Genomic DNA, 13789 nt, shown 5'->3' with positions numbered 1-13789 from the left:
GTTCTGGAGTTTAACCAGACTCTGAACTTGGAGGAATAGTCTCCTCATTTTCAATATTAAAATATGTTATTACCTTAACTAAGAATTGTTGATACATCCCTCTATCATCTGTGTGCGTGCACGTAAGCGCTGGAGCGCGCTGCGACGCTTCGATAGCATTTAGCTTAGCCCCATTCATTCAATGGTACCATTTAGAGATAAAGTTAGAAGTGACCAAACACATCAACGTTTTTCCTATTTAAGACGAGTAGTTATACAAGCAAGTTTGTTGGTACAAAATAAAACGTAGCGCTTTTCTAAGCGACTCGGCGCAGTAACACCCTCCCTCTCCCATTATGAGAGTGAGAAGGGGAGCGGACTTTTCAGGCGAGTCGAGGTGCTCCCAGGAGTGCTATTACGCCATGGGGTATAGTTCCTCTTTTAAATCCGCTTAGAAAAGCGCTACGTTTTATTTTGTAACACCAAACTTGCTCGTATAACTACTCGTCTTAAATAGGAAAAACGTTGATGTGTTTGGTCACTTCTAACTTTATCTCTAAATGGTACCATTGAATGAATGGGGCTAAGCTAAATGCCATCGAAGCGTCGCAGCGCGCTCCAGCGCTTACGTGCACGCACACAGATGATAGAGGGATTTATCAACAATTCTTAGTTAAGGTAATAACATATTTTAATATTGAAAATGAGTAGACTATTCCTTTAACTCAAATTTATTTGCATAGTGCTTTTTTACGATTGTTTCAAAGTAGCTTTCCGTAAAAATAAAGAAATCACAGAAAACGGAAAAGCTAATATGAAATAATATACTACATTATATAATAAATATAAAATTGTGTGCAGCATGCATATAAAACTTTTTCTCAAAAGTCTTACACTGTGCCCTATCCAGGTGCAATAAATGAAATTGACAAGCAATAAAAACTTGTTGAGTGTTTGTTACCTGTCGCTAGCACGAAATGAAGTAGAGGTCTTCTCGGTACCTAACCCGAAATGACCCAAATTACTTTTTTACCCGACAAGACTAGAGCCGAAAGTTAACTGCACCGACGTGTGTGTAGACTGTGTAGCCCCATACGCACCAGTCAAACAGAAAGAAACCCTGGTGGCCTTGTATCCAATTTGGTCCACTGCGCCATTGTTTTTCATTTGTTATCTGACAACGACATCAAGGTAACTGCTTACAGTGTATTCAAAATTGATTGACAGGTCTGGCTCAATGAAAATTAACCTACCGCCAGCCACATGATGTCACAAGCACTCTTGGCAAATGGGAGGGAGGTGTTGGGAAAGGACTTGATGGGTCTTCTCGGGTCCGTTTGGCAAAAACACATTTATTTTAAATGACCCAAGAACGCTTATATTATACTCAACCTGTGTTCGAGGCACACGTAAAACTTTTAGACCAGAACCTCTGGTTTTCAGATCTAAGTGAAATTCATCTCCACAAACCTATACAACCAACCTGACAAATGTCCACTATGAAATATTTTGTCACATCTGGTGAACACATGGTGTTAATAACATTAAAATTCCCTATGTTTGCACATGCACTTGAATTGGTTCTGTTATTTACGTTTTCTGATGTGGCATATTTGTGAATACATTTTGTAATTCCAGGGAAACTAAAATCACCGCATCAGACAGATTGCGGGTTGGTGGCAATCCAGCAATGGCAACTTTGGAGATAGTTGAGCCTACTGATAAAGATAAAGGACTGTACATCATTGAGATTATGGACCCTGAGAAGACACACTCTCGATCCCTGGATCTCTCTGGAGAAGGTGAGTCGAGCTTTATTGGAAATGTCATTACTTGATAACTAATGATTTCTAAGAATAAGCCAATTTGAGGGGGGTCATACCATGACAAACTGTATTTTCATTCATCTTTTAAACTAAAATAGCAAGATGTCCTATAAAAACATACATAAAACCTTCCTCACCATCTAAACAAACTCTTAAGCTGCAAAAATTGCTTCTATAATGTTGCGTACACACCAAACGCAAATTCACAGTTTTTATTAAGTTAAAAAAAATCATAGAAACAAGGCTGATAAAAATATTTACTTAAATTCCAGTGCATCATTTTTGCATCCCTTTTTTGAGGAAGTTTTACGTGAAATTTTAAGCAATTGCATAAATTGCTGTACATTCCATTTGAAACTTCATTAAAAAAATGGATGCAAACATTATGCACTATATTTTTAAGTAAATATAGTAAATATGTTTTTAACAAAAAGCTGAAATAAGTGAAATAGTTTTGTTAGAGATCAGTTTTTTAAATAAATTGGTTTAAAAAGTGCATGCATTGGATAATCGTGGCATTGCAGATGAACATAAAAATTTATCAGGAACACTCAATTGACGAGATAACTCTTCAATGGCGGGGAAAGAGTTAAAATACGTATACACTTAATTTTTGTGTATATGAGACTGTACCCATCAAAATGATTTGCAACCGTGTGTTATTAGATTCAGGCGGTTTTCATTTCAGAATAAAATACCTTGGAATATAGCGACTGGCCAATCAGAATCAAGCATTTTAGAGTGTGTGATAATATAGAGCAGTGGTTCTCAAACTGGGGGCTGCGAGATGGTGCCAGGGGGGCCCCAGTTTTATGACATTTTATAAAATACATTAATTTATCATGAATTCTGTGTAATTAAAAAAAAAATAAGGCTACTAACCAACAGCACTACTTTGTATAACTTAATATGTTTTGTTTAATTAAAATGTTACATTTTAGAACAGTTTTTGGTCATAAATTTTCTTTGGGGGGGGGGGGGGCGCGAAGGAATGCGCCGTACACAAGGGGGGGCCGCACGCGGAAAAAGTTTGAGAACCACTGATATAGAATAAACACTGTACTGGAATCAGTCCTATCGAGTGTTACAAAAGTTAAAAGGTTTTTTTACTGTGTTCGATTAAAATTGTGTTAAAAGGATGAGACAAGCAGGAGAAATTAAATTGTATTTACAATAGTCACATTAGACTTAAAACAACAAACTAAAACTCTTTGGGGTGGTTTCCCGGACAAGGTTTAGATTAATCCAGGACTAGGCCTTAGTAATTTTAGGACATGTACACTGTAAGTCGTTTTTACAAACAAACCTCACAAAAAACTATACTGGTGTGCATCTTGAGACAAAACAATGGCACTGATCCATATTAAGATATGTCAGTACAAGGTGTTTTGAAATGAAAGCAGCTCAAACATGCAATTTAGTCTGGGACTAGGAAAAACCTTGTCTGGGAAACCGCCCCAAAACTGTTAAATGCATGGAATACAAAAAACCCTAAAACAATCTAAAAGTCCAAGCGTGTTAAAAGTCCAAATGTGCAAAGTGACCACCGGTGTAAACACTTTTAAAGTGATAACCCCAAATCCTTGCTTTGTGACTGGAAAGGAAACTCCAAAAACAGCAACTCCACTCTCCAACAAACATTAGAGCTAAGCTAAAATAATGACACTTCCAATTATATCCTTCCTCCTGTCTTGTGATCACTCACATATAAATTAAAAAACATACACAAAAATAAAAAGTAACAGATAAATGGCATAAAATGGCTAAGACTACAAAACCTATTAAAGCTCAAATATACATTAAAAAAAATAAAAAAATAAAATAAAAAAAAATATATATATAGATACACACACAACGGGGAAAATAAGTATTTGACACATCAGCATTTTTATCAGTAAGGGGATTTCTAAGTGGGCTATTGACACAAAATTTCCACCAGATGTAGCCATCAAGCCAAATATTGGATTCATACAAAGAAATCAGAACATTTAAGTATACAAGTTGAGTCATAATAAATAAAGTGAAATGACACAGGGAATAAATATTGAACACATTTTATTTAATACTTTGTAGAAAAGCCTTTGTTGGTGATTACAGCTTCTATATGCCTCTTGTATTTGAGAATGTTATGATTTCTTTGTATGAATTCAATATTTGGCTTGATGGCTACATCTAGTGGAAATTTTGTGTCAATAGCTTAAATAAGTTTAGTTTTTAGACAAAAAAATTTATGCAAACAAGCAAAAAAAAAAAAAAATCTGCCAATTGAATAAGAAAAAATTTCTTGAATTAAGTGTTTATAAAAAAGTTAAAGCAACACTATGTATTTTACCTTTAAATAATGTCTCTAAAATTATTTCAGTGATAGAACAACTTTTAACTGGACAAATTGTACTGTTGCTGCAACCTGAGCAGCCTCCTAGCTGCTACAAGCACACTCTGAAAGTGGCGGTGGAGGGTAGAGCACACAGCCCCGCCCCTCCCCCTGCCTGCAGAAGAGTGTCTGATACCAGGCACTGTTGAGCTTTTCAACCACATGGGGGAGCTGTAAGTCATTTTTACATGGAAACTACATAGTGTTGCTTTAACTTATTTCAAGAAAATTGTTCTATTTTAGGCACTAATTTAGTTTTTTATTTTTTTGTCTAAAAACTAGCCTTATTTTTCTAGGTCATTTTGCTCATCAAAAAATACATCTTAATTTAAGACAAGGAACAGCAGCAAAATAAACATCTAAAGGTCAGAGAGAGGGTGGACTAAGGTCATAAAAACTAAATTGTTTGGCTGAAAAAGTCTTGACTAAGACTATAAGTGGACCTCAGGGAAATAAAAAAATAAAAATAAAAAAAATGTATGATGTGACCCCTTTATAAAGCAGCATTATAAAAAAAATCCAATTAAACCTGAACTAATTGGAGTACCAGGTGAAATACGTTGAACAACAGCTCTGCATCACCTCAGATGTGAACATTAATGAGAACAGCATCAAAGCAGGAAACAAGAAAAAGAGTCTCATGTTTTTAAAAGTGGTTCTGTCTCTCTGTGTTTTCACTCCAAAAGATTATCTTTGAAAATAAACTTCACCTTGCATCAGATTTGTTATGACCAGACGCAGGCACTGATCCTGTACGGACATGTTCATAATTGGAAGTAAAGGCCAGGGTTGCAGGTGCACAAACAGGAAATGGATTTAGGGAAATCCAGGGATGAAACAACAACATCATAGTATGAAAGGTTGAGATACTGGCAGAGGTTTCAGATAGTAAACAGACTGTTTGATGACAAACATAATCAAGGTCTGGTGTCAGGTCATGTGATTCGCCGAATGGTGACAGTAATGAGTGGAGGAAGGAGAACTATTTCCAGCCATGCGGGAAAACAATGCTATTAAAATAACGAGAGCTGATTTTCTTTTTATACCGTGCCTCCGGGACAAGACGCAGAGAGTAGAGAGAGGCAGTTTTCTTTTATTTTTTTATTGTATTCATGTTTTATCTGCTTATAACTTTAATCCATTCCTTTCTCCCCCCACCCGTAGCCTATGAAAAGGCCTATGCAGAATTCCAAAGACTCAAGTAAGATAAACGTTGCCTCTCAGGCCACATGACTTTTCACGGCATACACATTTAGCAATGCAGAGCATGTGTGCTGCATGTCAGTGTTTGGGTAAAATATTGAGGTCTGGTAATGAACTCGTAACGATTCTCTTTTCTCTTGCCCTACAGAGCGGAAGCATTTGCCGAAAAGAGTGAGTATTCTCAGTCATTCCTGGCACACTTGGTGGTCCTGACATGTAATGGTATTCCTTGATTTAACCTCATGATGTTTTTATTGTCAGATCGTGGCAAAGTGGTTGGTGGTCTTCCTGATGTTGTGACTATCATGGAAAAGAAGGTTGGTTTAAGCTTTGCATGTGTGAACCATACTAAAATACATTTCATTCATGCTCGAGCGACCACGGAAATTGTAAAGCACCCACAAAAAGACACCAGATTACAAAAACACTTTTGAAATTCGGGAGTCTCTCTGATTTGTGGATCTCACGAGTTGTGATATCTACAATGCTTAGAAGAATAAGCTGAATAAGGGCCACTTCACATTTCGCGTCTATAACCTTGCTGAAAACGAGACCGTGCCACTTTCCTCTTCTTTCCAAAGCACTTGGGCGCTCCAGTAGCATCTGCTGTTGCTAAGCAACTGAAGTGTTGCGTGACGTTGTGCCCAGCATCCACCGGCAGGAAAAGAAATCAAATAAAACAAACAAACAAAAACAATCAAATATAGGTAGGTCTCTTCAAAAAGACCAAATTTTGAGCGAAAAACTTAAATAATAAAATTTTTGTAAAGAAATTTTGTTAGAGATCAGATTCAAAACGATTATCAAAACATATACGGAGTTTAAAATTTGTACGTTTTTGCTTCAGTTTTTATAAATTGGGTAAGAGTGCCGTCTAGTGGATAATAGTGGAATTACAGATTACCGTAAAAACCCGCCAGGAAAGCGGCATTTGGCAGGGCAATTTTTCTCTTAATTGACGAGATAACTCGTCAATGGCGGGGAAAGAGTTAAGAATGGTTCTTTAAGGAACCAAAAATGGTTCTTCTGTGGAATCGCTGTACCACCTTTATTTTTACAGAGTGTCATAGCAGTTTAAGAAATAGGCATGACATTTTTTTCTACCTAGGACTTTTCCCCACAGGGATTTTCTCCTAGGAGTTTTTTTACCCCTTAGGAAACAGCTGACAATATCTTAACTTACAACTCTCTTATATACGTTCAGTGCTTAAAGTGGGCCGGAACGCACCAGTACTCAGTACCGCCACTTCTAAATATAGCTCTTGAGCGTACCACCACCTCTCCGTGAGCCCAGAACATGCTTTTAGCGTACCGGAACGCTCATTTGCACGTCTGTTTAAATCAGAGGTTTTAATCCTTTGGCTGCGCTGCCGCTTTTCAGAGCGCTCTTCACAATGTACACTTACTAATTCGTCCCACCGAGAGCAGAGACTACATTACCCATACACCCTTGAGTTTACAAGTTAAAAGCGCATGCGTCGCCTTTGTTGTCAGTCAGCCTCATTTTACTTACATATCTACCTTTTGCACATTTTATGTATGTTCAATAGCTATTTCTAGCTCAAGCAAATCCACAAACTTATATAAGGATTTATTATTTTTTACAAGGTCGTCTGTTGACTGCTGAATATAAACCCCTTCAATATAGAAGTCCAGTCAGCAAAAAAAAAAAAAAAATAGAGTACCGGCACTTCTTTTGGGCCACTTAAAGATCTGTATACGTTACAATATTACACCGCTCACTAGTACGGTTTAATCTGAGCCGCTGTACTTTGTTACTGTTTTGTCCTCTGATTTTTCTGTGCTTTGTCTTGTTTTTATGCACGTAAAGCTGCTTTGAAACAATTAAACAATTGTGAATAAAATTGAATTGAATTGATGCACACTCAGAAAAAAGCTAAAAAATTGTCAGTGGGGTGGTACCCTACTTTTGTACCTAACAAGTGTATATTGTTACCTCAAAGGTACACACTGGTACCTTAGAGGTACATATCTGTACCCAAATGTTACATATTAGGACCTTTTTAAAAGATAGCATCTCAGTGACAACTTTGTACCTTTTTTCTGAGAGTTTGGACTAAATTCCCCTTTTTTTCACGTCACTCAAGAACGACTTTCAACCTAACTTGTTTCCAGGGGTTAAATTGAGATTTGTTATGTGAGGGGGCTCTGTGGAGAGGGGTACTTCGAGGGCTAACATGTTTAATCCTGATGACAGCAAAGCCACTGGTGTGTTTCAATGACATTCTGGACCTCTGATAGGATTTGATAAGTTTCAGCTTTAAAGCTGTGCCAGAGGTTGACCCCAAATATTTTAAAAAAGAGCATCTGAATTTTAAATGATGCAAATCTATGAGTTTGACACACTATATCCATTTGTTGCACATGTCATTATGCACAATTGATCAAACTTTAAACGAAGTTAAAAGAATCAACCTAATTGAATAATTCTAGGCATAAGATACCCAAAAAGACTCAATTAACCACAACACACAGTACCGTATCATCAACATGTCTTATAAAGTAGCCATAGAGATTCTCTATGTTGGTCAGCAGCTAAAACAATCACTATAGTTAGGTTTGATTTGTGTAATCAAAATACATTATTTTATTAAACTATACAATGAGTTATATCCAGCGTTATCCAGTTAACTTACTGTAATGAGATGAGTGAGATACATACATACTTTAATCCTTTACACGTTTCTAGTCTTCTATTAAGTTTTCTCGACGTGGACACCATTCTTACCTCTCTCTCGTCTCTACAATGTCAAATGATCGTGCATGAGAGCGCGTTCTTGAAGTTGAGTTTTTTCGCTTGAGTTGCATAACTTGCGGCAGAAGATGCGTTTAAAGGGAGAAGTGTGTTTTTTCGCGGAAGTTGCGCCACCCGATTCGCGTCATTTGCATCGCCCTGTGTGAGGATGCGTCTGATTGCGTCTTTGCATTGACTTTGTATGTAACCTGCTCACGCAAATCATTGAACTTGCGTTGGTGAGTATGCCCCATAATGAATGGAAACACATTATTCCCTTCGCGAGTACAGACTCACCAGCGCAGTGGGTACACTGGCAAGAGCGGAGTGAGACCTTCAGCCTATGTGCCGGGGCCCGGCCCAATTTAAACCCTGCTTGTTTCCTCTTTGTGCCATTCAACAGGACTTTTAATCTAAGTGTCTGTTGTGTGTGCACCACATTTTTCTTTCTGCCATTCGGGAGCACAGAACGCAGCATTGTTTTTCCTCATTTGTTAATTAGTTTTTAAACTTTAAGTGCTCCATTATTCAACATTTAATCAGTAGATTTTATCCTTGCTTTTATTTTGTTTATATTCTGTAGGCTACTCCTCATTGGAAACCATTGACATTTTCTGGGAAATAGTGTTTTTCTATTGGTTTGGTGTGCAAATCTAACCCATGAGTCGACCGTTACTAAGGTTAACACGGCAGAAAAAACGATTCCATACTGATTTACATGGATAAAAGAGAAATTCATGTCCATGAACACAAATCAGTAGATTTAAATTTTGGGATTATATCATGAACTGCCGTGAGACCGGGTTGTTTATTTATAAGACAATAAAGGGCTCATTATAGTTGTGTGTACATCCTACAGCATAGCCTCCACGCTTCGGTTATCATACTTCTGTCCATGTCAACTCGCAATTACACATGAAGACTCATAAGTAACAGCGCAACCGCCAAAGATTGGCCAGTAAATTTTCCAGCTCCCCTAGAGTTAAACATTTGATTCTTACTGTTTTGGAATCCATTCAGCTGATCTCCGGGTCTGGCGGTACCACTTTTAGCATAGCTTAGCATAATTCATTGTATCTGATTAGACCGTTAGCATCACGCTCAAAAATAACCAAAGAGTTTCGATATTTTTTAAAACTTGACTATTCTGTAGTTACATCGTGTACTTAGAATAACGGAAAATTAAAAGTTGTGATTTTCTAGGCAGATATGGCTATGAACTATACTCTCATTCTGGCGTAATAATCAAAGACTTTGCTGCCGTAACATGGCTGCAGGAGGCGCAATGATATTACGCAACAGCTGTCTCCTTAGTAACTTTTAATAGCAGGGGACTATTTTCAGGCACTGTGTGATATCATTGAGAGTTAATGTAGAGCATGTTTGGTCCTATTATAAATCACTTACTGATCTTGTTTGTGTAAAGTTATATCTAGTCTTTTACATTTATGGCCACATCGTATTTGTAACCCACCGCTAAACCCCATAACTTTAACACAGAGATATCAGAAAAAGGCATGGGGCAAATGACACTTGCAGGAATGCATGTAGATGTTGCCTAGAAAAGCAGCCCAACATCAAAAAAGTAATTCAGAGACACTGCAGTTTAAATAACAAAAGGGGTTTTCAATGGTTCATTTAGGCTCTTAAACAAAAATGCAAGCTCCGCATTCATAATCCAGCTACCCTACTGGATGCTTGCCCATTGTGAGTGTATTACAAAGTAAACGACAGAAATTTTTGGTAATGAAAACGATGGGGCACATCAGTGATGTGTAATGCCGCAGGCATGTGTATCGTTGAGATTGTTTCCTCTTCAGCTTTGGGAGTGTGTGCTGGAGGGCGTCTCACTCCTCGGCTTCTTAGATCCAGTGTCCATTGTCTTCTCCCTCGTAATCCGTTGCTGAGAAGCAGCAGGAAGCCCACTGGGAATTCTGCCTGTGAAAAAATATCGGTGGGATTACCATTCGCCCGAATAGTCGATGCTGGAAATGCCTGCATCCTTTTCTCCTTCAGATCAAATAAACACAGCAGGTCACCGGCTCTCGGATCCATTAAAGCCAATATTTAGGTGAATTTGTGTAGGAGAGAAGACCTTTCACATGATCTACAGCGATCACGTACATTGTGCTTTTGTGCTTTCTTCAGATTGAACTGTACTGTATAAATGATCTTTTATAGTTCCCTTCAGTAAAAAGCCTAAATGAGCTGCAGTGTTTGTCCATTACTGTATGAAACATGTCATGTAAAACTGAAAAAGCTAGTTTTGTAAGGATGTAAAGCGAATGAAAATGAAGTGAATTGGTGGCATTGTTATGAAAAAGCTAAATGTTTCTTTAGAAAGGGTAAAAACATTAAAAGTGCAGACCTAATACACTGATTTAAATGAATGGTTCATCGCTGATAATGGGGTAAACAGGTACTACCCCCTTTAAAAAGGTCCTAATATATACAATTTAGGAACAGATATGTATACATTTTGTAGCAGTATGTCCATTTGCGGTACTAATTTATAACTCTTTGGTACCAATATGATGCATCCCAAGTAGGGTGTCCAGACGTCCCGAAAAAATCGGTACAGTCCAAAAATCTAAGCTGCTGTCCCGAATCCCGAATCTAATTGTCTTGAAAATTGTACTGAAGCAAAATCTTTAGTAGTTATTGTCTGATAAAACATGAGCAAGGAGGTTGAGTCATGCAGCCAATACACTTTATATATAAACTGTAGGCGCGCATTAAGATATGCACTGATGAGGCACGGGAGTGCTGGCAGCAGTTAAAACCTCCGCGAAATATGCTGACGTCGAGCCTCCACAATCTCGGTAGGCTATAGCTCAAGTATGAATTTAAAGTTGTTTTGTTTCTATAAATTTATCTAATTCATCCATATGCACAAAGACAATAAGAGCTTTTTGTCCCCTTTTTGTTTTATTAAAAGAGCGAAAGTTGCAGCAGCCGCGAGGACAGTTGAAAGTGCAGGCAGTGACAGTCAATCGCGTGAAGGAGTCAGATTGGTCGAGGGCGAGGCACTGTGTTCAATAAAAAATACTTCTATACGTATTTGTATACGTATATACATTTATATGTACTTATATTAATAAAAAATGATTGATTTAGTAACTTCAGTTTGAAATTCATTATCTTTTATTATTAAATAAAATAAATTCAACTATTTTTGGATGACCCCCCCCAAACATCTGTCCCCCGTCCCGAATTTCAGCCAATCTCATCTGGTCATCCTAATCCCAAGTGCTTGTTTACAGAGAATATATTTCGACTTATTTTTATTAGCCTATTAAAAGTTTAAATTCAACTCAAAAAAGTAAGTTACCTGGTTGCCTGGAGTTAATTCAACTTAATTCAACATATTAGTTAACTCAAAAAAGTTAAAGTAAAAATTGTTGTGTCAACCAATATATTTTTAAATTGAATTAACTCAAATGTTTAAGACAACCAGGTAAATTACTTTTTTAAATTGAACTAACTTTTTTACATTTTGAGGTTATTTACTAACAAGAAATATTCTTTAAAAATATCCAAAATACTTTTTTCTGCTTTGTGAAAGGTGCTTAACTTAACTCATTCCCCGCCAGCCTTTTTTTTTTTTGAACAAATTCCCTGCCAGCATTTTCAGAAAATGCCTTCCAGGAAATTTTTCTTCTAAAAATATATAAACATACAAATATATCAAATAAAAAACAGACCCTCTGCTTTCAAACAAACAATAAATAAACAAACAAACCAAAAAGGAAAAATAACGTTTCATCATATCTATTTTTTTTTCTCTGTTTTTAAACTCTTAAATATGGGTATTTTTCTTAAAAATACAACATTTTTTGTAAAAATCTGAAAAAATTGCAGATTCAGAACGATTATCAAAACATAAACAGAGTTTAAAATTAATAATAATTTTTTGCTTCAGTTTTTCTATAAATTGGGTAATCTAGCCATCTAGTGAATAATCGCGGTATTACAGATTTCCTTAAAAACTAATCAGGAACAGGTTTTTCAGGCAAATGTTTTCTTTTAATTGACGAGAAAACTCGTCAGAGGTGGGGAATGAGTTAAAAAAGTTCTTTAATTCATAACACCTAAAATAATTACTTATTCAATTCATGAATAATTTTAAATAATTTACTTTAAGTGAAAAATTTAAGGTGAAAAACATTTTAAAAAATACTTCAATTGGTAACACCTAGAATATTAAAAAAAAAATTTCAACAAAACACTCTATAATATAGTCACGCTGTTTCTCATGACTACATATTTATGCCTCTTGCTTGATTAGATACAATTTTTATATATCAATTAATATTCATTTTTATACAGTTTTCTTCCTTTGATAATTCATTTTTTCAAACGTCATTCTCATTTTCTCCAGACTCTTAGTTTGACCTGCACAGTGTGTGGTGACCCCAAACCTATGGTCACCTGGTCTAGAGGTGATCAGGAAGTAGAGCTCAGTGATCATTTTGTCATCTCCATGGACTCGAGCAAGTTCGCCAGTCTCACCATCAAAGGCGTCACCCTCGAAGATTCCGGCAAGTTCACCATGACGGTGCAAAACAGGTATGGCGGCGAGTCAATCGACATCCTCGTCAGCGTGTACAAGCACGGCGACAAGATCCCGGACATCAAACCCTCTCCGGCGCTCAAGAGGATCTTGCCTCCCACAGGTCCCATTATACTTCCCGAAACGAAGGCTTCCAGCCCCACTCCCCCTGCCGCCAAGCCATCAACTCAAAGCGCCAAATCTCCAGCCCCAACCCGTGGCATGAAGTCCCCCACTCCCATTAGAAAGAAGTAACGGCCCGGTTCTCCCAATTTCCCTGCCAGCCCAAATTTGATTATAGTGTGTGTCAAGGAATAATGGAAGTAGAATTATGAAGTAGATAGCTTTTATCACCCATAAAGCACCATGATATGAGCAAGCATCTAATACAAAAATGTGTGGGAAGTGTGTGTGATAGAGGGCGGAGCAAGTTATATTTAGCGCCACGAGAAAACGTGTGAAGCAGTGGTTGCCTAAGCTGAGTGGGCTCGGATGAATTTTGCTCCCTCTTCCCGGAGGTGCGTGGAAAAAAGCTTTGATGTTAGTTTATTAAATCTCTGTTTTTAAATGCTATTCTTTCAATTAGCCACTGGAGGGTTTTGCAATCCTGGTGGATGGATGACCTGAGAGCAGGACCTCCAGCGGCAGCAACAAGCCCATCTCAGCCTCTCCCCATGTCCTCACCTTTCTCTCCTGCTTTGGTGTTAATAAAAGAGGTTGAAACCACCATCCCGTGTTGTCTCTGCGTTTCCATCGCAAACAACACCAACACGCGAGCTGATAGTAAAATATGAATGCGATTAGAGAAGCCGCCAGCTCATTTGAAACGCATCAGCACTTTTCTTCGGCTCTAAGGCCGGTTGCACCCTGTACTTCACAAATCATTTCATGTATATGGAACACCTAGATCGAGCTTTTTTGCTGCCAAGTATAGACCAGCACTTCACCACAATGCATGACTTGCTATTTGAATTGCTTGGCAATTTTCCATACACAACCACTTTTCGATCTCTTTTGAAATAGATACGTTTGATTTACAGCGGCCTCGGAAAGTATCTGGACACATAAGCAGTCTTTAAGAAATATAATAACAAAATACG

The 13789-nt window shown here is 37.5% G+C and overlaps 1 protein-coding gene across 1 annotated transcript in view; it reads left to right on the top strand.

The window, feature by feature from the left end:
- Positions 1-13416, top strand: part of myom2b (myomesin 2b) — a 66480-nt gene extending 53064 nt beyond the window's left edge. Inside the window, exons 32-36 of the mRNA XM_073872922.1 lie at positions 1618-1781; positions 5344-5380; positions 5531-5553; positions 5644-5699; positions 12519-13416. Of these exons, the coding sequence (XP_073729023.1) occupies positions 1618-1781; positions 5344-5380; positions 5531-5553; positions 5644-5699; positions 12519-12944 (706 nt within the window). The 3' untranslated portion in view covers positions 12945-13416. The remainder of the gene's footprint in view (positions 1-1617; positions 1782-5343; positions 5381-5530; positions 5554-5643; positions 5700-12518) is intronic.
- The last annotated feature ends 373 nt before the right edge of the window (positions 13417-13789 follow it).

Source organism: Misgurnus anguillicaudatus, chromosome 11 (assembly GCF_027580225.2).
Source record: "Misgurnus anguillicaudatus chromosome 11, ASM2758022v2, whole genome shotgun sequence".
NCBI classification, from domain to species: Eukaryota; Metazoa; Chordata; class Actinopteri; order Cypriniformes; family Cobitidae; genus Misgurnus; species Misgurnus anguillicaudatus.
This window is presented reverse-complemented; position numbering and strand designations above follow the sequence as displayed.